The 25532-nt window shown below is 46.7% G+C and overlaps 1 protein-coding gene across 2 annotated transcripts in view; it reads left to right on the top strand.

The window, feature by feature from the left end:
- The window catches only part of LOC119456311 (actin-binding LIM protein 3-like), a 277883-nt gene that overhangs the window by 245912 nt on the left and 6439 nt on the right, over positions 1-25532 (top strand). For both annotated transcript variants that reach the window (XM_037718012.2, XM_037718022.2), the window contains one exon: positions 2427-2498. In XM_037718012.2, coding sequence (XP_037573940.1) covers positions 2427-2498 — 72 coding nt within the window. The remainder of the gene's footprint in view (positions 1-2426; positions 2499-25532) is intronic.

A 25532-nucleotide genomic window follows, 5' to 3' on the forward strand; every position in this document is an offset into this window, starting at 1 on the left:
TCGCCATGACAGGCCACTCGTGAGCAGTGGAAAATAATCTCGGGTTGCACACATTGCACACGTTTATTCATGCAATAGCCAGTATCAGAGAAACTATCTGACACATACGCGCACATTAGCCGTACACACGGGAGATCGCCCCAAACGCGCTGTTTCGCCTTCGCTGCACATAAATCCGAACGCTACGTGCTTGATAAATCCTGCGCACTTATAAGGCACAGCATGAAGGTGGTAAGGTCAAAGTACGTATTTTACTGAATAATTTGCTTTGTGACCGCCGCATTCGACGCCATTGCGAGGCTTCTTCTTCACTGGGCCCACACCGTGATCGGGCCACCGGGCATAAGTTGGTAGCGCCCTCTGTTGGGGCCCTTGAAAAGCAGAGCTTTGCTGCGAAGCGGAGAGCGGCGGTATCCTCTCACCTAAACTATTCTTACACCGTGGCGGTACCGTACTATAACCAAAGCAACAATTTTCAAGGCCCGTACATATGCAAAACATGTGCACCGAGCCGCGTCGCGTATGCGACAGTCGAGGAATACGGCTAGAACGTTTGCATTCAATTTACAGTCGAATCTCGTTAGTTCGAACCAAATCACGCGGCGGCGCCTCCGACCGGCATTGCTCCGGCACCGCCATAGAGTAAAAGCTTAGGAGAGACCCCTCAATGTCACGCGCGAACGAAACAAAAAAAAAGAAAGGAAGAAAAATGCGGCGGAAATTTCACCCTCTCTCAAATGGCAAGGTCGCCGATTCTGCGTTGCTCCGGAACATGCGTGTACGTGCCAACGTCTCAGCCGCGCTACCGTAGCCACGTGTAGAAAATGGCAGTGAACCCTTCTTTCTCCTTTATGCTTCCTCTACTAGTCACGTGTTGACCTTGCACGCTGAGGCTACGGCACAGAGGGAAGCAGCGGCGCTGTCGTAGGCCGGCCAACGGAACTGCTCACACTGGCAAACGCCCGCTTCCCTATAATGGCAGAAAACGAAACTTTGGGGAGCTGGCGCCGGGCTGGCTGCATGACTGCACGGCGGCGGGCACGCACGGTGACAGTCGAAAGTGAGGGAGCTATGAGGGAGGGCGAGGGGAGCCACCGAAGCGGCGGAGTCGCCAAGGCGAAATCCGCTTCCCTGCCGCCCTCCTCCCTCACATTCCACGGTCCCCGCGTGCGCCCTTCGCCGTGCTGTGCCGGCGTCGCCCGCTCCCTGAAGTTTCGTTTACTGCCGTTATCGTGAAGCAAGCGTTGGTCGGTGTTGGCAGTTTCGTGGCCCTCGATCGCTTGCTATGCGCGCCGTGATATTTCACGACTCGCACTCAAGATTCTGGTTTCAGCCTCACTGGCTGTTCGTTCGCACCACGTGCCCTTCTCCTCCACTTCGTCTCTTTCTTCCTCGAGCACTCGTTGGGGCGCCCGTTTGAGGGGAGCGTTCGCCATCTCCGCTGACTTCCGTACTCCCAGGCAGCCGCACTGTAACCAGTATTTCATTTCCCGCAACTGCACTATAAGCAATACGTGTATACATGGAATGCTATGGGAAAATTAACAGGGGTCTGAAAAGACCGCACTATATCCGGTCCTGCACTATAAGCGGTTACACTATAAGCGGTTAGAACTAATTATGGCAAATTTACTACCAGTTTTTCAGTCATGTTATTATAGAATTGATTACCATGTCGTCTTAAGGTACCATCTGACTTTCATAGATTTAAATCAAACTTTTGTAAATTTTTGCACTCAATGTAATCATTCCACCATTACAGTTTTTATTATTTTCTTGTGCCATTTCAATGCCTTTCTGATTCAGTTTTGTATGTTCCATGTTGTTGAACTGTGCAGGTTTTATTTGTGCCGTTTTGCTGCAACCAAGTGGAAGTTACTTTTTTTTTTACTCTTTTTCCTACTTTTTGGGTTTCTTCACATTTCATTTCATTATAGCTGATAAGTGCTAATAGGATGCTAAAGGCAGTTTTATGTCAGTACATATTTCAGTACATGCGTTCTTTCAAATACAGACTTGTTAGTTGCACCCATGTGTTGTCTTTCTTTGTCCAGTCGTTTAGCGCTCCTCCAAAAGTTTCAACCTACATTTTTATGCTTCATCTATTGCTCCTGAAAACTTCAATCCACAGTTTCTACTTGTTTTGCAGGCACATTTAAGTGCTTGTTTCTTGAGAAATGCATGTTTTCACTCATTTGTTGTATGCCTTGAGCACTCCCAATCATGTGTAGTTGTAGCGACTTATTTATTGCAATAGATGCAACCCGAGCCACACTATGCTTTCAGCTGGATGAGAGACTTAAAAGAGAAGATGCTGCTGCAAACTTTGCACATTGGATGGAATGCTAATGCGTATTTGCCACTCGGTCAATTCATAGCCACATAATCGGGTATTCTGAGTGTGAAAAAGGTCCTTGTTCTTGCAGCTATACCCCTACCATCTGCTAATGACATCCAACTACCGGCTGCCTGTTGATGTGGACCGATGTCACCTAGAGGTGAGCGTGTTATCCTTTCCTTAATAGATATTACTTCATGCTCAGCAGAACCCGCCACTGCAAGTGACTATCAATAGCTGCAACTTGGTTCCCACACTATGCAGACGCCATCATAGCAGTCTTGCAGTGCACATGTCGCCAAGTGTGGAAATGTACCCTGCGGAGCATGACAGCCAAGTTCGTGCATTGTTTGCCTATGGTATGACGTGCTGATAGTATGTCACTGCAATGTGTATGTCTGCGCTGCTATTAATTTTTATGGCATTTTGAGGTTTGAAAACAAACTTATTTTGGTATAACACTGGTTGGTTTTTGGTATGAATATTGTGTTAGCTATGTTTAGAATTTTAACAATTTCATGTAAAGAAATTGTGAAAATGCATAAACTGGGCCATATTGATTGTCAGCACTGAAACATTTTGTATTATCGCTAGCCATCAGTTGCACAAGTATCAATAGCAAATATTAGCAAACTATTGTAATACTATTGGTACTCTTTTTTCATAACCTATCGGTAGTCTATTTACTCTGAATGCTATACTCCATTTGATACATAGCAGGCCAGGCAGTCACATGAAAGGAAGATATAATTATGCACCGTATAATTTGATGTGACCTTAAGTCTCATACATTTATGTGGTACTATTCACAATCGCCAGTCAGCCTCTAGTCTGTAAAGGGGTACGTTTATCTAGGTCAATTACTCACAGGGGACCCTGATCACGAGAAATTTACAGAAGAATAAAATTGGGTTGGAGTGCATACGGCAGGCATTACCAAATCCTGACTGGGAGCTTACCACTGTTGTTGAAAAGAAAAGTGTACAATCATTGCATTCTACCGGTGCTAACATATGGGGCTGGAACTTGGAGGTTAACAAAGAAGCTCGAGAACAAGTTAAGGACCGCACAAAGAGCGATGGAACGAAAAATCTTAGGACTAACGTTAAGAGACAGGAAGAGAGCGGTGTGGATCGGAGAACAAACGGGGATAGCCGATATTCTAGTTGACATTAAGCGGAAGAAATGGAGCTGGGGCAGGCCATGTAATGCGTAGGATGGATAACCGGTGGACCATTAGGGTTACAGAATAAATACCAAGAGAAGGGAAACGCAGTCGAGGTCGGCAGAAAACCAGATGGGATGATGAAGTTCGGAAATTTGCAGGCGCAAGTTGGAATACGCTAGCGCAAGACAGGGGTAATTGGAGATCGCAGGGAGAGGCCTTCGTCCTGCAGTGGACATAAAATATAGGCTGATGATGATTATTCACAATATTGTTACTGAGCAGTGGGGCATATTGCGACTATGAACAAAGACAACGATTTGGCGAAGGGAGCGTGCAGCTGATTCGGGCAGCCATCTTTTTTATCCAGCCTTGCTGCAATTCGTAAATACCTGTAAATACTCCTTTGCTTGACTATTTCTGCCCCGTGGTATTTTGGTAGAGGTGCTGGGTATTCCCAAGAGACCACGGAAATCCGCAGCGTTCATCGCCGCAGTAGTACCATTATGACGGAGGAGGTGGGACCTGTGCCAGCGGCGACAACCCCAACCATTGTCCTGGCATATCTGAAAGATCCAGGAACGTTCTGCGGAACCGTCAATGTCGATGTGGAAGATTGGATCATCATGTATGAGCATGTGAGTACCCACAACAGGTGGGATGCAACCGTAATGTTGGCCAACCTGGTGTTCTACTTGCAAGGCACAGCGAGGGTGTGATTTGACAACCACAAAGATGAGCTTACGACTGGGAAACATGTAAGCAGAAGCTGAAGGACTTGTTTGGCCATCCATTCGGGCCAATGAATGCCACTAAAAAAGACCTAGCGATTCGTGCGCAAATGTTTACTAAATCATGTGTCGCTTATATCCAGGATGTGTTTGCTCTGTGCCACAAGGCTGACAGCGACATGTGCGATTTGGACAAGGCTGGGCATGTTCTGCAGGGCATCGCTGATGATGCTTTCAATCTGCCAATGTGTAAGAATTGTGCGACAGTCGGTGATATCATCAAGGAGTGCCAATGCTTTGAGCAGGCATAGGCCGCCGCATTGCAACATTGCCAACGTCGTTCACCCGCTTGCTGAACACAGCTGCGACTTCCTCTTGCGAGGGCAGCAGAATGCAGTGGCCATCGACTTCAGAAGACGTGACACGAATAGTTGGGCTCGAAATTGAAGCAATGTCACCTGCCACCCTTTGTCCACGTGTCAGTGATCCCAACAGCTTGCCCGCGGTACCACATGTTCACGCAATAGTCCACTAAGAACAGCAAAATCTCAGAGTTCATTCCGTTTGCTCTATTGCAACTCCACAACTCGCTGATGGACCCTATCCTTCGCCTAGCCAGCGGTACCCTCCAGGCTAACATGTCGTCCCAGTCACTGTGGTCTGGAGAAACGTACATGGATAGCATCTCCGTCAACGTCCGGTTGAGCCCCTCAGTTAGTCCATTGGTCTGCAGGTGATATGCGGTGGTTAGTTTGTGCACGGCAGAACAGGAACGAAGAAGATCTTCGACAATGCGGGACAAAGAGGTGCAGCCACAATCAGTGAGCAGCTGCCTCGGTGCACCGGGATGTAGTATGACGCCATACGCAAGGAAATCCACAACGTCCATTGCGCAGCTTGTTGGCAATGCTCGTGTGATGGCGTAATGTGTCGTGTAGTCATTCACGACAGTGACCCATTTGTTGCCACTTTTAGACGTAGGAAAAGGGCCTAGGAGATCGATGGGGTGTAGCCATCCAGCGGGTAATACAGCAGGTCGTTTGCAGTGTTGAGAGAGTGCACAGGCGGCAACGTAGCGGCACACGGAGCGATACAGGCCGGGCCCGCAAAAGCGGCGTCGTACACGGTCGTAGGTACGGGAGACACCGAGGTGGTCGGTGGTGGGCACCTCATGTAGCTGCTCAAGAACTTCTGCCCGAAGATGTCGAGGTAGAAGGAACAAAAGTTCCTGGTCTTCAGGGTGAAAATTGCGCCTGTACAGAATGCCGTCGCGGAGTATGAATGCACAGAAGCTACGCAATCGATGAGGGGACGTAAAGAGCCATCACGGCATTGTTCATTGCGATTGTCATGCAAGTCTGAAATGGCTAGGACGCAAGCATCGGTGTCGTGGGCATGATGGTCTGGACTGTCGACCGGGTGACGTGGTAGACAGTCGGCGTCCTTGTGTAAACGGATAGATTTGCACAGAACAGTAAAAGTGTATTCTTGTAGACACAGCGCTCACCGACCCAGTCGTCTAGTCGGGTCTTTCAGCGATGAGAGCCAGCACAGGGCATGGTGATCAGGGATAACGAAAAATGGGTGGCCAAATAAGTAAGGGCGGAACTTGGGACTGCCCAAACCAACGCTAGGCACTCATACCTGGTGATATTGCACGTTCCAGATGAGAACCACTGATTGAGTGGTCATAGATGCAACCATGACATCCAGTAGCTGTAATAATTAGTACAAAGCAACTGCTCTGTGAGTGAAGACTTCTTCGACCACTCTACTTGCCTAGCTCCCACATTATGTATGAAATAGTACAGCTTGAATGCAGGCCATGTTTTACTGGTTTCAGGCACATGCATGTTTTCACTTATTTGTTCTATGCCCTTCCAATCATGTATAACTACCAGTCATGAGTATGGTGGTATTTATTTATTGTAGTACAGTCGAGTCTCATTAATCCGAACACGCTTAATTCGAACTGCCGGTTTATTCGAACTGACGCTGTGGTCCCGTCAAAGTTATGTGTATTTCAATGGGCGAAAACGCTCGGTAATTTGAGCTCGAAAGCATTTGCTACGGTTAATTCGAACATACCGCGGACCGACAATGCTCTCAGCAGTGCGCCAAATAACGCGACGGCGCCTCCGACTGGCATTGCTCCGACACCACCATAGAGCAAAAGCATAGGACAGACCCCTTAATGCAGCGGTGGAGGCCCAGTCCGGCCAACGAAACTGTCCACGCCGGCAAATGCTCGCTTCCCGTTAACGGCATAAAACGAAACTTCAGGGAGCGGGCTAAGCTGGCCCCGGGCCGGCTGGACTGGCGGCACCGACACCTACGCCAGCAAACGCTCGCTTCCCAATAACGCCAGAAAACAAAACTTCAGGGAGCGGGCTAATCTGCGCCGGGCCGGCGGCGGGTGCGCACGGAGACAGTCGAAGGTGAGGGAGCTGCGAGGAAGTTGAGAGAGAGGGCGAGGGGAGCCCCCAAAGCCACTGCCACCAAAGCTGCGGAGTTGCCGAGGCCAAATCCACTTCCCTGCCGCCCTCCTCCCTCACCTTCGACAATCTCCGCACGCGCGCGCCTATCGCCCTGCCGGCGCCATCCGCTCCCAGAAGTTTCGTTTTCTGCCGTTATCTGGAACCGAGCGTTGGCCGGCGTGGGCGGTTGCGCTCGCTATGCGCTTGCATGCCGCGATATTTCACGACTCGCACCGTTCGTGCATTGTGCTATGGTGCTCGAATACTTCAAAAATACGTCCTTCCTTTAATTCGAACTTCTTCATGACCTTTATTCTAAAAAATTTTTGGGACTGTTCGAGTTCGAATTATCGAGATTCGACTGTAGATGCAACCATAGCCATGCGTGATCAGAGCCAACAGTGTGCATTGAAGGAACGTCATCAAAAAATTTTTTGGCTGGCTAAGTGTACAGGCACTATAAGATGGTGGCTTTAAGGGGCATCGTAACGTCAGCATTATGTGAAGTGTTAAATAATACTGTTTTATTTGTTTGTTTATTTACTTACTAATACAAAGCATTCTTTGCAAACTTAAGGCGCTTTGTGTGTATCTATCTATTTAGCCTCCTACATCGTGATGCTGTCATGGTCGTTTCTTCAACAGGGTATATATAAGAATAGGCATGGGGGCATGACATGCATGCATACCTAACATGAATGACATCTCATGACATCAATGACATGAAATGTTAGTCATGGCATGTATGTCATGACACAATGGGTATGAATGACCTGATGCCGCCGAGGTCATTTTTTAGCTATATATATATATATATATATATATATATATATATATATATATATATAATATGATCGAATGTCGATAAATGTATGCAATTTACATAATTTTCTGCATAGGTGCTGCAGACTTTATTAAGAGCAAGTCGAGGTGGTAGAATGACTCTTTCTGCATTTTATGATGAGTCACCATAACAAAAGAGTGATTAAGTATCTAATTATTGTGCACTCGGTAATAAGTTCCTTCATAAACAAGAATTGAATCACTGGAGCGAATTACTTGCAAAAGGTAATTATTGGTTGCAAGCATTACGAGAAAGAAAAAATACTATTTTGCAATTGCTACAGAAACGTCCCACATCACACGTCCCGTCAAACACTGTAGTGCCGTCTCCAAAGTGATCTTCGGTAGCGATCGATTTCCTTCAGAAGTAAAATGAAGGTACTTGAAGTAAGCAGAACGTTTAATTTACCCTAAGGTTAATTTTTGGGGTCTATTTCTTGCCACAAGTGCACAGAAATGGCAAAAATACGGTGTGTGCACAATTGTGTACACCGTGACTGAAGGGGATATCGGGATATGAATGACAGGCATGCATGAACTGACATGGATGCCATGACACGAATGTCATGACATTAATGACATGCATCTTATGACCTGAATGGCATGGATTGCATGGCATGTCATGACATCAGTGACATCACATGCGTGTCATGGTATGTATGTGATGACATAATTAGTATAACTGACATGATGCCGTCATGGTCGTTTCTTTAACTCTATATATATCTGTATATGAATGGCATGGCATGCGGGAATGGCCTGACGTGAATGAGTGTGTCATGCCATGTCATTCTTGTCATGTCATGCACGCTTGTCTCGTCCCACATATCCACTTAAAGAAACAACCACAGCATCACTTCATGTCATTTATGTAATTCATGTGGATGCATGCGATGTCATTTCATTCATGTCATGGATATCCAGATAACTTGTTAAAAAATGGACCTGACATTAATGACAATTGTGCCATGACATAAATGACATGACATGAATGTCATAAATGAGATGACATGAAATTAATGGATTGAATGATGTGACATGCATTTCTTTAGCTGAATATATTCTGGATACGCGTGTCATACCATACACGCATTACATGAATGACGTCATGACATGCACGTCATAACATATGCCATAAAGGCATATTATGGCATGTCTGTATGTCAAGACATTGCAGGATTCCTATTAACGTCATGCCATGCGTGACAAGAATGACAAATTCATGACATGCATGCGCGGTGTGACATTACCATTACAAAACTTAGGCCGATGGCTATATCCTTGTTTTCGTGATCAGTGCATTGTCATTCGAGCTTCGTATTCCAACTCTTGCCCCTGATTCTCAGGTGCTACCTGGGCTTTAGCCAGTCCAGCATTTCGAAATCAACGCTCAAGGGAAAGTTGCATCCCACGAGCGCGTTAATCTCGGAACGCTATGCACCACCTCTTCATTCCTCCAGATGGGCTTGTACCGAAGGCCCTTCTTGTTGTTACCAGGCCGCTTAATTAAATATTGAGGCCTGCTGTTTCCTGGCGCACACAGTGTCCAACAGCAATGCACCTAATTCCACTATGGCAGCGTCAGCATGGCTCGGCCAAGATGAGCAGTGCACCCCACCACTCATCTAAATGGCTATAAAAGGACACTGGCTTCAGGTTGTGCTACAGGTTCGCGTCTAATGAGCCTTTTGTGTCCTGCAAGTGATACCACATGTGGCCGTCAGTGGACATTTAGTTTCTTCGTTTCTTACCCATCTCGCACCTCCATGCAGCTCGTTCACATGAATTCGATCGTTTGTTAAAGTCATGCGATCGTTGTTCCACCATCGTCGTCTTGCTGCTGTTGTCATACACTTGCATTAATTCTAGTTCTTGGTACTCGCGTCACACGCATAAATACTGTATCTAGACAAGCACATCGATCAACCTAGTAATGCTTTGCAGAACTCCAAATAATGCTGTATAGCCAGGTGCCTGCAAAATGCTTCGCATAACATTGATTCCCAGAGTGCGTAGGATCTGCACAGTTTTTTATTTATTAATTTACTTGCTCATTCATTCATTCTAACATCAGGGTTTCCATAACAGAAAGGAGAAGGGCAAAGAATAGTGAAAGTCTTGCAAAAAATGAACACAAAGCACTTCTCCTTACAGAAAATGTAGCCATAAAACAATAAATAAAAGCAGAAAACAGATGTTGGATGCAACCACCACTGTTGGTGCTTCTATCGTGTTTGCATTGTGTGATAATGACATCATTTGTGCAAAAGTGTGCACAGTTTAGAGCAACTTATTCTGCAGTTCAGTTTTTTTAATGCAAAAGCATTATATGTCCAATTACGTTAAAATCCATCATAGTCGGTGGTGTGACCAAATGATGGTAACAAAAATGGCCAACGGCGCAAACAGTAATGCACATCAAAAGATGCTCAGATTGACGTCAAATTTCTCAGGGCAGTTTCTGTAAACCAGTGCCTCCTCTATTTTTTCAATGCCAGCGCAATCGCTTGCTCCCCAATGGGAGCCGTTGGTGCGCCTTAGTTGAGTGAGTTGCCGCGATGTGACGCTACCCAGAGGGTACGACTGCTTGCGTGATCACGCGTGCATCTGAGCGCGTGCCGCTGCCATTCTGGAGGAGATGTAGTAAATGCTCGGACCCTCCTATTTCACGCGTCTGTCAAGATTACTTCCTCCGACTTCCCTCGTGAGGTGCCACCCAGATGGCACTCTCCCCGACGACCGTAAAGCAGGCGCGAACGCTAGCCGATGGGGGAGACTAGTAAAGGACGATAGGAGAGGGTGGTGAATGGTCGGATCGGCCCCATCTGGCTGGCATTGAAAAAATAGAGGAGGCGCTGTGTAAACAAAATGCTTTGAAAAGAAAATTTTGTACATTTTGGTCTGGGGGGCAATCGAACCCGGGCCTCGAGGCTGCGAGACAAGCACGCTTCCCTGACGCCCCAGCGGCTCCACGGTTCCGGTTGACTAAAGGTGTGCCTAGTGCGTGCATCATTGCACACGTCATGTCGCAGCCATCTGGCTGACTAAGGGGGTGACCTAGTGCGTGTGTCATTGGGCATGTGACAGTGCAGCCAATGGGGAGGAGGTGGCATGCCACTTCGTGAGTGTATAAAATGAGTGTGTAAAATAAAAAGCATTATTTTCCATTTGAGCACCGCTAGTCCTTCGAGTTACGAACTTCTCGCGGGCAAGCGAGAGCATTTAGTTAGCCTTACCGAGGCGCAGTTAGAGTGCAGGCGAGAGCTTTCGCGAACAAGGAACGCACGAAAAAAAAAATGTAGCCAAAGGGACTGTAATGCTTTTGCATTCCCACACGTAAGCAGTCATGACCCCCCCCCGTATTCAGAAATGCATCTTAAATTGAAGCCTATGCTTGACTTGGTCTAAGTGATGCCTGGCATGAACGTGCCCAGGACGCTCATTGCGTTTCCTCCGGCGCATTCACTACAGGCGTCAGTGAAGTCAAGCATGGGCTTCAACTTAAGATGCGATTCTGAATACGGGGGTAAGGTGTCAGCCAATTTTTTTTTTTTCCTTTCCTTTTTGCTTTTTGCAGCTAACGTACCTCATCCTTGCCTACCAGGAGTATGCAGCCAAGGCTGGGGTGCATTTTTGTATTGGTCAGTGTTGGCTTAGAAAGCAGTGAGAGGCCCTATGCTGCACAAATGCAGAGACCAGAGACCAAAACTTTTATTTGTCATCCTAAATTTGAAGTGTCTTAAGATCATCTGCACTCAAGGCGTAAAGAATGCCAAAGCACACACACTTAGGTCATTTCTGCTTACCAAGCCAAAATATTATCTTGATTTTTACTTTAGACTTTCTTCATTTTGGCTATTTGCTGCAATAAAAGCAGGAAATTGAGATTGAATCCAATACTTTCTGTGTTACTGAACACAGAGATATTTTATGAATGAGATACAACACTGGTTAATGAGATACTGATCATGAATGCCAGGACAACTATGCACTGCAGGCGTGGTCAAAAAAAAAAAAAATTCCTGCAAATATAGTAGTACTAGGAGTAATATAATACTAATAATAGTAACTAATTGAATAAAGTTGTGTTAAAAGTGAGCCTGTTCTTCCAAGCAGTGCCCAGTACGTTAAACACTGCCGTAATTAGGAGCTGCGATGTGAGGGAATTTTGGCTCGTAGACGGGACAGCACACACTGGACCGTCTCAGCAAGGTGGCTCACCTCGCTTACATGTTTGCTCTTCTCACAAACAACATCCAAAAAACAAGTTGCATTATTACAGCACAAAATAATTGTACAAACAATAATCATGTTAGCAAAAAAAAAAGTTGCAGTTGCAGGGGATATCTGCTCTGCTGGAGGTCACTGAACTATCGTCTCTCTGAAAGAGAGAATAAAAGTAGTGACAGAAAAATGGTGCTCCTGTAAAAAAAAAAAAGGCGGATAAATATATAAATAGAAGATTGAAAGGAATGAATGAAAGAAAAGGGAGGTTGGAATATTAGTGACAACCCAATCACAATAAAAAAAATTAAATTGAGAAAAAAAATTAACTTAAGCAACTCAATGAAAAATCACTAAGTGCTGTTTCTTATAGTTTGAAGTTTAGCATAGCGATAAGTTTCTTAAGCTCCCTTTGAAACTTTTATGCCTATTAGTTGCAATGTCTTGAACTTATGGATGTGGTATGATTCTCTATATTTACTGTCTCGCGCAGAACAACAATTCGACTGTAGTACGTAGAGTTTAAGTTCATCAAAGTTAAGACCTGATTGGCTGATATGCGCGGCAACTCCCTTTTTCTTTTGCTTTTTTGTCAATGCGTTGTCAATGATATTCCGACCTCCCTTTTCTTTCATTCATTCATTTCGTTCTTTCATTTATATATTTATCCTCCTTTTTTTCCAAGAGCACCATTTTTCTGTGGCTACATTTATTCTCTTTCAGAGAGACAATAGTTCACCGACCTCCAGCGCAGCAGATATCCCCCCCCCCCCTTCCCGTCCTCCAGGCCCTTTCCATGAAAAGAGGAACCTACAATGACAAGTGAACCGGCTGACACACAGCGATGCCTCAAATTCCTTTACATACGTTCAGTAGCGCGTTATCTTTCTTTTGAATTCTACACCCTCGCTCGTTACCTCGCCCACCCACCTTACCCTCTCTCCTTTTTAGAAGAACCATACCTATATATACTGTCACGGGGATTCATAAGTACACTGGAGAGACAATATATACAGGCTGCTGCTACCAGAGAATGGCTGACAGCATCACACGAGAGTTGTCCCGTCTTCTTCCTCTTCGCCTAGCACAGCGGTCCTTTAATGGCAGGCTCATACACAATGTCTCGTAACATCACTATGCCTAGCAGAGCATACGTTGCCTTGAAAAAGACGAAGTCCACTTTTTGAAACATTGGCTCCTGCTTTCACCATGTTCTCGTGTTGCTCATCGTCTAGAATTTCCATATCCCGCATTCCCCTTGTTTCCCCTGCAATTTTATTAATGATGCTATCATTAATTTTTTACTAAATTGGCACATTTAGTTTCATTCCAGGGTTGTCAGACACAGACCAACTCATTAAAGTATAAAGGCCAAAAACAAAAATTTTACTTTTAGTGGTCTTTTAATGCAGGATTGCAGTTTACTGAAGTTTCGTTGTCGGGAGATGGGAGATACATTGAATCCTGTGGGTGTTCGCTGAGGATAGAAAAATATTTTATAGTGGCAGGAATTTGTTGTCTCTGGCTTTCATTATCACAGGGTTCGACCAATTTCAAAATGATTGAGAAAATACATTAATGAAGTTATACTCTTTTTTCATGACAATTTTGATTTAGGCCTGCTTATTCAACTGATCTGACACTCGCATCCCTCCCTTGCCAATTAAAGAAGGCTGTTGATGACAACAGTTTTGAAGGATCAATTTTTGCAGACCTCTTAAAGGCTTTAGACAGCATTAACCATATACAATTCTTTACATTAAGGTATGACACCAAGTTGACATACAATCGTTTTCCAAAAGCATTTACAGTCAAATCCTCCTATGACGAATGCCGCTACAATGAAATTTTCGCCACAACGAAGATTTTCCGATTCCCCATCAGGTGCCCATAGAAAGTAATACAAAAAAAAAATATCTCCATAACGAAGGCGTTTTATTCGGTATTTCCGCTTCAACAAACTTTTCGAGTATGAAACTGGGACTGAATTGAAATTGGAACTGCTGAGTAGTCAAATTAGAAGGCCCTTCCAAAGCTGTGACTATTATATGTCCGCTTGAACGAGGTTTTCGTGAAAGAAATCGTAAGGAATTCAAAGTACTAATTTGCGCAAGACTGCACGGGATCACCACAATCACTGCTGTTTTCTGTGGTGTGTGTCCGGTCGAAATAGCTACGCCATAGAAGCAGCATAAATTTCTCTCTCTCGAGGAGTAACCACATATGATCGCCGAGGCAGAAAGTGGAAGGAAAGAATTTAGCAGTTTCGCCCGAAAGGCGAAGCATCGATTGCAATAGCAGATTAGTAGACAGCTATATGAACTAAGGATAGTAGTTTTATCGGCTGTATAAACTGGTAAACATTTGCTTACTAACTAAATTACCAAGCACGGTGCCACACGCGCACAGGTAAACATGAACACATCTCGCTTGATGATCGCGGAAACTCTGTGTCAACACGCTGGAGTGAGAAGGCACGGCAATAGCAGCGAGCGAATTGACCTCCGTGCCGTCTCTCGCTTCTACACGAACTAAACGTCGAAAGCACAGCGCACACGACTCTACCGGCACTAGTTGCACTTTGCCCACATCGCAGATAGCTTTGAAGATGAGGCCCGCGCGGGCGCTCACTTTATGCACGTCGCAGATTGCCATCACGAAGATTTCCCGGACAATGGTTTCGGTTTCATTCGTGGCTTTGCCGTTTGGCGTACGTATATACATACTAATTTCACGTCAACGAAGTTCTGCCACAACGAAATTTTTTGTGCGTTCCGTGAATTTTGTTATAGGCTTTAATAAAAACTTTAAAGATGCAATTAGGCACGAAGCATTCCGGCGTTGCTGTTAAGTACGATTTTCCCTGATGACTATGGCGAAGCGGACTTAGCGAGCGCAGAACCAGGGAATATTTATCAGTGGTTCGCGGAACCCCGAGGAGGGGCCTGCGGAACCTCTGGGTTCCACGGAACCCACTTTGAGAACCTATGGTCTACAGAGTCGATTGCAGTGACCGGAAGAAAGTGGATCAGTCAGCTGTCAGCGACTGGCTGAACACGTTGCTGGCGCCGATTTCGAACTATGCCCTGCGCGACAGTTATTGCTGGAGAGGTGGGCCTCTTTTTCAACTTGCAACCAGAGAGGAGCTTGTGTGTGAAGGGCCAGGCTTGCCAGGGCGGCCCAAAAAGTATTTCTGTGCTTTTTTGCATGAATGCCGTCGGCTCAAAGAAAATGCATCTTACAGTCATAGGCAAGTCTAAACAGCCGAGGTGCTTTCGATCGGCAGGACATTTACCTTGTTTGTACAAGGGGAACAAAAAAGTGTGGATGACCGCGTAATTTTTCCGCACGTTCCTCACGATCCTGGATCGGAAAATGGCAGCAAAGAACCAAAAGATTTTGCTTTTTGTAGATCAGTGTTCGGCCCACCTAAAGGAAACGACCTTTAACGTCACCGTAAGGTTCCTGCCTGCGAAGACTACGAGCCATTTGCAGCCACTGGACGTGGGAATAATTCAGAACGTGAAGACATCACTTCAAAGGACTTTCAGTAAGGCATCTCCTGGCAAAGATATCGCAAAAATGAGAATTTGCGGATCACCCTACTCGATGCGTTGCATTTTTCGGCCATGTCTTGGGATAATGTGATCTTGGACACAATCGCGAATTGTTTTTGCAAATCTTGATTTAGAACGGGTCCGGACACGGCTCCAACAGGAGATAATGAAGAGCCCGATAAAGACTTTGGAATTGAATGCTGGGGGAGTCTGCAAACTTCAGCTTCCACTCACGATTTCTTCACTGCGGACGACAACGTCGCGACCTGTGGGTTAAGGTCCATTGAAGACTTGGTCGACGAAGTGAATGAAGTTTAGAGTGATGGTGAAACGCCGACGTGTGTGACAAGCTGCTGTTGACGTCAGAAAGCTTTAACGCTCTCGATGTTCTGCACCGCAACGTGAGCGACAAAACCGCTTTACGATTTTATGCCTTTCAGGCAGGTCTCGTCAACAACCTCGAGGGCAGAAAAGTGCAAGAGAACACTACGGACTTTTTCGGCCGGGAGTAGCTGTGCCCAATAAAGTTTGTGTTCATTTTCACTTTGAGATTGGCCAGTTTTGGCTCATACGAATTCGGGATGATACGAATATTTCGCATGCTCCCGAGGAATTTGTATCATTGAGATTACCAGAAGTAATCAATGACCTCGCCGACGTCCTCGCCCAGCCTTTGGGTGAAAACCCGTATGAGCACCTTAAGGGAAAGGATCCTGACACGTACCATACCTTCGGAACACACTCACCTGCAGCAACTCTTGACCAGCCAAGAACTTGGGGATAGACGCCCCTCCCAAATGCTGTACCGATGTGGCAACTCTTGGGCGAAGGTAATGTCAACACCCACAATGCTCTGCTCAAGAAACTTTTCCTGAATCGCCATCCCCAACCTGTTTGCCTCGTTCTTGCTGCTGCTGATGACACGACGATAGACCGCCTGACTGAGCTCGCCGATAAGATGCACGAGGCTGCTGCTCCTTCGGTTTCTGTCGTCTCGACTATGCCTGAGCCCTCAGCGGTCGCCCAGCTGAAAGCGTGCATTGACGACCTCACAGCTGCTATTGCTTCACTCCGCGAGCCCAGACGATGCCAGCACTCTTCATGTTTGTGTGCTTCATCGTCTTCTCGCGACATGCAGGTTAGGATCCCTCAGTTCCAGTGAACCTGCTGGTATCACCTGCAGTTTGCACATCGTGCTAAGAAGTGCACGCTCCCTTGTACTTGGTCGGGAAACGACAGGAGAGATCACTGACGGCCGCGCGTCACCCCTCCCCTCGAGCTGGCCGCCTGCTCACAATTGCGGGCATACGTTCCCTTATCAACACGGGCGCCCAGTTTAGCGTAGTGCCCTCATCCCGAAAAATGATCGCCATTCGAAGCCTCGCGGTCAGCCTCTTTGCCCTGCTAACACCTCTACCATAGTGACATATGGGCTTTGTTCACTTACCTTTGATCTCGAATTATGCCGCACATTCCACTGGATTTTCGTCACCGCTGACATTGTCCATCCCATCATCGGTTCAGATTTCCTGTCCTTCTACAACCTTGACATAAGTGTGCGGCACCAACGGCTCATCGATGGCACTACTCGTCTGTCGATCGTTGGACTTCTATGGCGAGTTAATTGCCCCACTGGCATTCACACACTTGTGCCGTCAAGTCCTTACCAGAGAATTTTGGTCGAGTTCCCTGAGGTCACCAAACCTTGCAATTTGAACAAACCTCCTAACCACACTGTTACTAACCACATCATCACATGTGGTCCCCCACTTGTTCAGCGGGCATCTCGCCGTCACTAAAAGGGAGTTTCAACACATGCTGCAACTCAGCATTATTCGTCCTTCATCCAGTGCTTGGGCTTTGCCACTACATTTGGTACCAAAGAAGGATCCAAATGATTGGCGTCCATGTGGAGACGCCTACCAGCAGATATCTCTGGATGCAGAAAGCCGTGAATATGTGACCATCAACACACATGGGTCTCTTACAGTATACACGCTTACCTTTTGGCGTTTCTGCTGTACCTGCTATCTTTCAGCGAGAGATGGAAAACCTGTTCTGTGGTGTGCCGAAAACAGCTGTGTACTTTGATGACATTGTTATTACAGGCATCGACGACAAAGACCACTTGGCGATTCTGATGATTGTCATACAGAAACTTCGGGAAGTGGGCCTTAGGTTGAAGCTGGAGAAGTGCGTTTTCTTCGCTCATTATATGCAAGCAAGGTCTAAAGGTTTTCTTCTCATTACATTATATGCAAGCAAGGTCTAAAGCCCGACCCCAAGAAGGTAGAGGCCATCATCAATGCGCCAGAGCCACAGAATGTGAAGGAACTTCAAAGCTATCTTGGCCTGCTTAATTTCTACAGACGGTTTTTGTCAAACATCTCAACAAGACTACGTCCCTTGCATCAGCTGCTTCTTGAAGGGGAAAAGTGGAGCTGGGGGAAAAGCAACAGCAAGCATTCATCACTAGTAAAAGGCACTTGTCAAATGCACCTGTTCTGGTCCACTACTGTTCTGAGAAACCACTTGTGCTCAGTTGCGATACGTCACCGTATGGTGTCGGTGCAGTCTTGGCACAGACCGAAGCAGATGGAACCGAAAGACCTGTAGCTTTTGCTTCACGTACTATGCTTGCTGCAGCGGAACTAGTCAGACTGACAAGGAAGGTCTTACTTTGGTTTTTGGTGTCCGCAAATTTCATCAGTACCTGTGGGGAAGGCCATTCACTGCTGTAACAGACCACCAGCCATTGCTAGGACTTTTTGGTACAAGTCAAGGTGTGCCAAGCCAAGCATCATCGAGAGTCCTCAGGTGGGCACTCACACTATCAAGCTATCAATTTAAACTCGTCAACAAGTCGGGCAGTATGCTAGGCCATGCTGATGGACTCGGCTGACTACCTCTTCCTGCAACTGAGGTTCAACTGAGGCCCCTCAGCTGGACGACCGCTGAGGGCTCAGGCGTAGTCGAGACGACGGAAACCGAAGGAGCAGCAGCCTCGTGCATCTTATCGGCGAGCTCAGTCATGCGGTCTAGCGTCGTGTCATTAGCAGCAGCAAGAATGAGGCAAACAGGTTCGGGAAGGCGATTCAGGAAAAGTTTCTTGAGCAGAGCATTGTGGGTGTTCATGACTCTACACCTGCCAATGTCTCCATGTTAGAACAACCATACCCTGAGGTCCTGTCACCTGCAGTCGTTAGACGTGCTACGGCAAGGGATCCCATGCTGTCACAAGTGGCTGAGGCAGTCCTGACCGGGAGTCCTTTTCCGGAAGGTGGAGACTGGGGCCCTTATACTACGAGGACCAATGAACTTAGTCTGCATGAAGGATGCCTCTTGTGGGGAGCCCGTGTCATCATTCCAAAGTCCCTGCAATCCCAAGTATTTAAGCGTTTGCACGCTGGCCACCCTGGAATTGAGAAATCAAAGATGATTGCTAGGTCCCATGTGTGGTGGCCTGGAATCGACAATGACATGACGAACCAGGTGTGGAGCTGCCCTGTTTTCCAAGCACACCAGAAGTCTGCCCGGAGGATACCAGTTATGCCATGGCCATTTCCTGACAAGCCCTGGTCCAGGATCCATGTTGATTTTGGAGGTCCATTCATGGGACACTACTTCCTCGTGATGGTGGATGCTTTTTCCAAGTGGGTAGTTCACTCTGTTCCATCACCCTCTGCAGAGGCCATGATCTCTGTGTTCAGAACTGTCGTTTCTCAACATGGTCTGCCAGACATTATTGTATCCGACAATGGGCCAGCATTCACCAGCAGCCAGTATGCTGACTTCCTGAACAGGAATGGCATCCATCGCATGCTGGTGCCTCCATATCACCCTGCTTCCAACGGGGCTGCAGAGTGGGTAGTACAGACTATCAAAGATAAACTGAAGAAAAGCACACCGCGTGAATTCAGGACACAAGTGGCCAGGGTGCTCTTCCACTACCGCTCAATGCCTCATGAAGTAACAGGCCGTGCGAGTTGCTCACGGGAAGAAGAATCAAGACACCCTTGGATGTCATGCGCCCAAGTCTTCGATCGTCTGTTCAATTGAAGCAGATCAAGCAAAAACTGCATACAGACAAGGGTTGCCGCATTGCGCCAATAATGGACCCGGGTGCCCCAGTGTTAACCAGAAATTTCCGTTCAGGTCCACCATGGGTACCTGCTTCTGTTAGCGGTCCTACGAGCTGTGCCTCATCTGAGGTTGTGTTACAAGATGGAACTGTGTGGCACAGACATGGGGACCACATTTGCCCCAACATCGTACAGCTGCCACCTCCTGCAAACACTGTGCCTCTAGATCAGCCAGCTGAGCAACATGCAACAGCGCCTGTGGAGCCTCCAGGAGCTGTTGCTGAGCCAGAACAGCCACAAAGTCAGCCCCACAATAGAACTGGGCTGTTCCGTTTGGACCACAGTAGTTGGTCCGTTTCCTCTTTCGCGCGGCTACCATTACATTTTGACTATAGTAGACCCATTTCACATAGTGGCTCGAGGCGGTCCCCATCGTCAACATCATAGGTTCTCAAAGTGGGTTCCGCAGAACCCAGAGGTTCCGTAGGCCCCTCCTCGGGGTTCCGCGTGCCACTGATAAATGGTCCCTGGTTTCGCGCTCGCCAAGTCCACATCGCCATAGTCATCAGCAGAAATCATACGTAACAGCAACGCCAAAACGCTTTGTGCCTAATTGCGCCTTTAAAGCCTTTATTGCATTTATCGCCGCACATAACACCGCATTGGCGACTCGCCACACGCCTTCATAACTGTGCAGTCGCCATCCATGATCGCGTCAACACCCACCACGGTTTCGTCTACAGCGGTTGCGGCAAACAGTAGTTTCGTTTTGACGCTGTGCATGCGTCGGCCGCCTGCCTTCAAAAATGCTTATTCGCCATCTGTGATCACGGCAGTAGCGACCAGGTCTTCGTCCGCAGTTGTTCCAGCAAACGGTAGTTTTATTTTGTCTTGGTGCGTGCATTGGCTGCCTGCCTTCAGAGCTACAAGGTCACCTTCAATAGCGGCCGCGGTTTCGTCTGCAGCAGTTGCGGCAAACACTACTTTCGCTTTGATCTCGGTGTTGTTGAAGATGAAGCGCACCGTCTACAACGCAATGGACAGACAATTTGTTGGGGACCAGCTAAATGGCTAAAAATTGTCAAGCAGAAACTCCTCCGGGAGTTGTCTAAGTATGCGTAAGCTTTGTGCCACTTGCTCATCTCCACGTAGCCTGGTGTCATTATCAGTGTTAAGACACTTGATCCGACCAGTACAAACAACAACGTTGTGGCGAAACCAATTGGTGCGGACGAAGGCGCAAGGTTCATTGATAATGCAAGCAAAGTACTGCAGGTGGCTGATGACGTTTGCTGATGATGCATTTGCTTGCTGATGACGTTCCGATGATTATAAGCCATTATCGCTCTTTAGCTCCTTGTCCATTCTTGCCGAACCATTATTAACCGTGATTAAAGGACTACAGCGGCGGCACGGACTGATCATACGTACTCTGGTACGGCCGCGCGGACCGTATCTTGAAAGCGATCTGCGAAGCGGACAGACTGTGTAGACTGCTGCTAACCTCGCGCGTTGTGTTTTCGCCGCTTCGTTTTCGTTGAAGCGCCAGGCGGCACGAAGGTGAAGTCGCTCGCTGCTGCGGTCTCTATCTTAATAGCAATCGTCTAATGCGAGAGACGGACAGACTGACGCACGAACAGTTTTCTCGTTGGGTATGCATAGAAATGTTTACGCATTTAAAAATCATGTATGTGAGTGTGGTAGTGAAAAGCATGCCTCAAATGAAGATGCGCGTCGCAGCCGCGCTGTGTGTGAAGCACTGCCACACAACTGCTTACCATCCATCCGCCAACGGCATGGTCAAGCGTCTTCATCGGCAGCTCAAGACTGCCTTCACAGCATGCCATGATTGTGAGCACTAAACTGACCACTTCCTGTTGGTAATGCTTGGCCTTCGGGCTGTCCTCCGCCGTGACCTTGGTTGAACTGGTTTATGGCGCCCCACTACATCTTCCCGGCAACCTTTTCACCACAGAAAAGACGGCTCCTCAACATCAACCCTATCTTCAACGCCTCCACGACTGCTTCCGCGACCTCCAGCCCATTCAACCTAGGTCAGCCAAGCAACACATATTCGAACACCTGGACCTCGCAACCACCACACGTTTTTCTTAAGCGATACGGCATCCGGGTGTCTATTATGCCGGCCTACGATGGGCCCTTTCGGGTTCAGCGCCGTTCCACCAAGACTAGCATTGCGCAGCACGGACGTGAGGAGACATTCTCTATAGACCGCCTGAAACCAGCCTACGTGGAGACACCAATCATCCATCTGCATCTCCAGAGCAGGGACTCCCCTGAGCCTTACCTTCCCTTACAACCTCAAGAACGTCTGCATCGTGTCCATTTCATGACCCGCCGGGATGGCTCAGTCAGCTAAGGTGTTGCGCTGCTGAGCACGAGGTCGCGGGATCGAATCCCGGCCCCGGCGGCCGCATTTCGATAGAGGCGAAATGCAAAAACGCCCATGTGCTTGCGTTGTAGTGCACGTTAAAGAACCCCAGATGGTCAAAATTAATCCGGAGCCCTCCACTACGGCGTGCCTCATAATCAGAACTGGTTTTGGCACGTAAAACCCTAGAAAAGACGAAGAAAGAAGCGTCCATTTCATGCATGCGGTCCAGCCGGGGGACCCTGTAGCGCCCGCATCTGCTATGATGCCAGGAGGCACTCACAGCAAGAACAACTAAGAAAATAAAGATGGTAGTGGGGCATAGGCTCCAGTAATCAGCTCTGCAGCTTACATGTCTGTAGTTTTTTCTTTCGTGCTCCACACCAATAAATTGGTTTACTTCTCCAAACTATAATCTTCGTCTGTCTACTTTCCAAAATTCTATGTCACGCTGATAGCCTATGTGATGCCGACCTATTTACTGGGCGCAAGAAAGGAAAGCTACACAAGCTAGATGGCTATTGTTTGGGACAAAATATGTCCCAAAAGGTGCAAACTTGTAGAGCATATTTCATGAAAAGAAAGACAGTGAAAAATACATCAGTGACATTTTTGTAATTAACAGATCTGATTATCAATAACACATGGTGAACCATTAGGGACCAATAAATTATAATACATTATCTGGGCCCATTCCCCCGTCTTTGAGGTTAACTATAGCAGTACTGCTTTTGTGTTTGCAAAGCAGGTTTGACACTAGCCCCCAAGGAACTCGGGATGATGCAGGCAACACAGATGAAATTATTTTTGCGAGGAACTGTCCAGCAGCAGCCTCTTTGGCATTTCGCAAGGCGCGTCCCACGCTTAATCTACTACACTGCGTCATTGCGAAGCACGAAAAACAATGCTCGCTTCCCGAGCAGGGGATACGTAATTAAAAAAAAAAAAGCATTACTTACATAACCTCTATTAAAGAAATCTTGCCCTCAGTTGTTGTTTTGTTGGATTTGCCAGTGTGGTTTTGTTGGATTTGCCAGTGTGCAACTGACTAATGCCCGCTTTCAAAAGTGTGGGGGAGGGAAGGAAGCTAGGGGCAAAGGTATACTATGGTAAAGGGCCTGCAGCTAAGCTGACGGTCTTAAGTCCGAACCCTCCTCCAGTCCACTACATTTTCAGGCATGGAGTGGCGCCTGACACTGGCAAAATAAAAAAAAAAATCGCCGAGAGCTAGTGGGGCTATACTAGTAAAGGTGCAACCAAATTAGGAAGGCCCACTAAGCTTTAACAAAGTCACTCCCTCACCAGAACAGGAATTGGCCTCCCTGGTGCAGTATTCGGCCGCTACCTCCAAAATGACTCCTCCAATTTACCCATAGCCCTCAGTCCCCAGCGGCTGTGGAGCACCTGACCAAGGCGGTGGTCAAACCTGCTACGGGGCAGAGGGTGCTAAGAATCTCTGGGTCCAGATAGGCCGCCAATGGAAGCTGAACCTAGCAACGTTCAATACGCACACCCTATTGAGGGAGGCTAGCTTAGCAGAGCTATTTGAAGAATTATCAGGTATTGCCTGGGATATTATTGACCTTAGTGAGGGGGTGAGAAGAACTGGTGAGGCTTATGCAGTGCTTACTAACGGCCACGTCCTCTGCTACAAAGGTCTTCCAGATAGGAGAGAATTCGGAGTAGGATTTCTAGTCCATAAGGACATTTTATGAAGATGTTGAATTAGCAATGAGAAAGCTGCAAACTCAGTATACTGTAGTCCTGGCCGACTTCAATGCAAAATTGGGGGAAAAGCAGGCTGATGAGCAAGCAATTGGCAACTACGACATTGATTCTAGGAATACTAGAGGAGAGATGTTGGTAGAATTCGCGGAAAGGAATAGGCTCCAATAATGAATACCTTCTTCAAGAAGCGCAGCAACAGGAAGTGGACCTGGAAAAGGCCTAATGGAAAAACAAGGAATTAAATTTATTTCATACTCTCTGCCAATCCTAGCATAGTGCAGGATGTAGAAGTGTTAGGTAGGGTAAAGTACAGTGTCCATAGGTTAGTGAGGTCAAGGATTTCTCAATTTGAAGAAAGAAAGAATAAAATTAGTCAAGAAGAAACAGGCCAACCTAGACACAGTAAGGGTAAAAGCAGACCAATTCAGGCTGGTGCTCGCAAACAAATATGCAGCTTTAGAACAGGAAGATAAAGACAACATAGAGGTAATGAATGAAACCTTAACTAGGTTGATCTCAGAAGCAGCAATTGAAGTGGGAGGTAGGGCACCAAGGCAACCAGTAGGTAAGCTCTCCCAAGGAACAAATGACCTAATAAAGAAACGGCAAAACATGAAAGTGTCAAACTCAAGAGGTCAGATAGAATTCGCTGAACTGTCGCAACTGATGAACAAGAAGAAAGTAAGAGATATCCGAAATTATAACGTGGAAAGGATTTAGGAAGCAGTAAAAGATGGACACAGCGTGAAATCAGTGAGAAGAAAACTATGCATAGGACAAGGCAAAATATATGCACTGAAAGATAAGCAGGGTAATATCATCAGCAATTTCAATGACATAGTAAAAGCAGCGGAAGAATTCTATACTGACCTGTACAGTTCCTGGAGGAGCCGAGCTACTTTCATTCGAAGTAGTGAAGAGCAGGATAAAGAGGCCCCTTCTATAACTATAGCGATTAAGTTAGAAGGGCCTTGCAGGAGATGACCAGGGAAAAGCTGCTGGAGAAGATGGAATAACAGTCGATTTAATCAAGGATGGAGGAGATATACTTGAAAAGCTTGCGGCCCTTTATACGTAATGCCTCACGACTTCAAGTGTACCAGAAAGCTGGAAGGACGCCAACATTATACTCATCCACAAGAAGGGAAACGTTAAAGAATTGAAGAATTATAGACCCATTAGCTTGCTCTCAGTATTGTATAAAATATTCACCAAGGTAATTTCAAATAGAGTCAGGGCCACACTTGACGTCAGCCAACCAAGAGAACAAGCTGGCTTCAGGAAGGGATATTCCGCAATGGATCTTATCCATGTCATCAACCAGGTAATAGAGAAATCTGCGGAGTACAATCAACCTCTCTATATGGCTTTCATAGATTATGAAAAGGCATTTGATTCAGTAGAAATACCAGCAGTCATAGAGGCATTACGTAACCAAGGAGTACAGGATGCATACGGGAATATATTGGCAAATATCTTCAAGGATTGCACAGCAACCTTGATTCTCCGCAAGAAAAGTGGAAAGTAACCTATCAAGAAAGGGTCAGGCAAGGACACACATTCTCTCCAATGCTATTCACTGCATGCTTAGAAGTATTCAAGCTCTTAGACTGGGAAGGCTTAAGAGTGAGAATCAACGGCGAATATTTCAGCAACCTTCGGTTTCCAGATGACATTGTCCTATTCAGCAACAATGGAGACGAATTACAGCAAATGATTGAGGACCTTAACCGAGAAAGTGTAAGAATTGGGTTGAAGATGAATATGCAGAAGACAAAGATAATGTTCAATAACCTGGCAAGGGAACAAGAATTCAGGATCGCCAGTCAGCCTCTTGAGTCTGTAAAGGAGTACATTTATCTAGGTCAATTACTCACAGGGGACTCTGATCATGAGAAAGAAATTTATAGAATAAAATTGGGCTGGAGTGCACACGGCAGGCATTACCAAATCCTGACTGGGAGATTACCACTGTCGTTGAAAAGAAAAGTGTAC

Source organism: Dermacentor silvarum, chromosome 1 (assembly GCF_013339745.2).
Source record: "Dermacentor silvarum isolate Dsil-2018 chromosome 1, BIME_Dsil_1.4, whole genome shotgun sequence".
Taxonomy (NCBI): Eukaryota; Metazoa; Arthropoda; class Arachnida; order Ixodida; family Ixodidae; genus Dermacentor; species Dermacentor silvarum.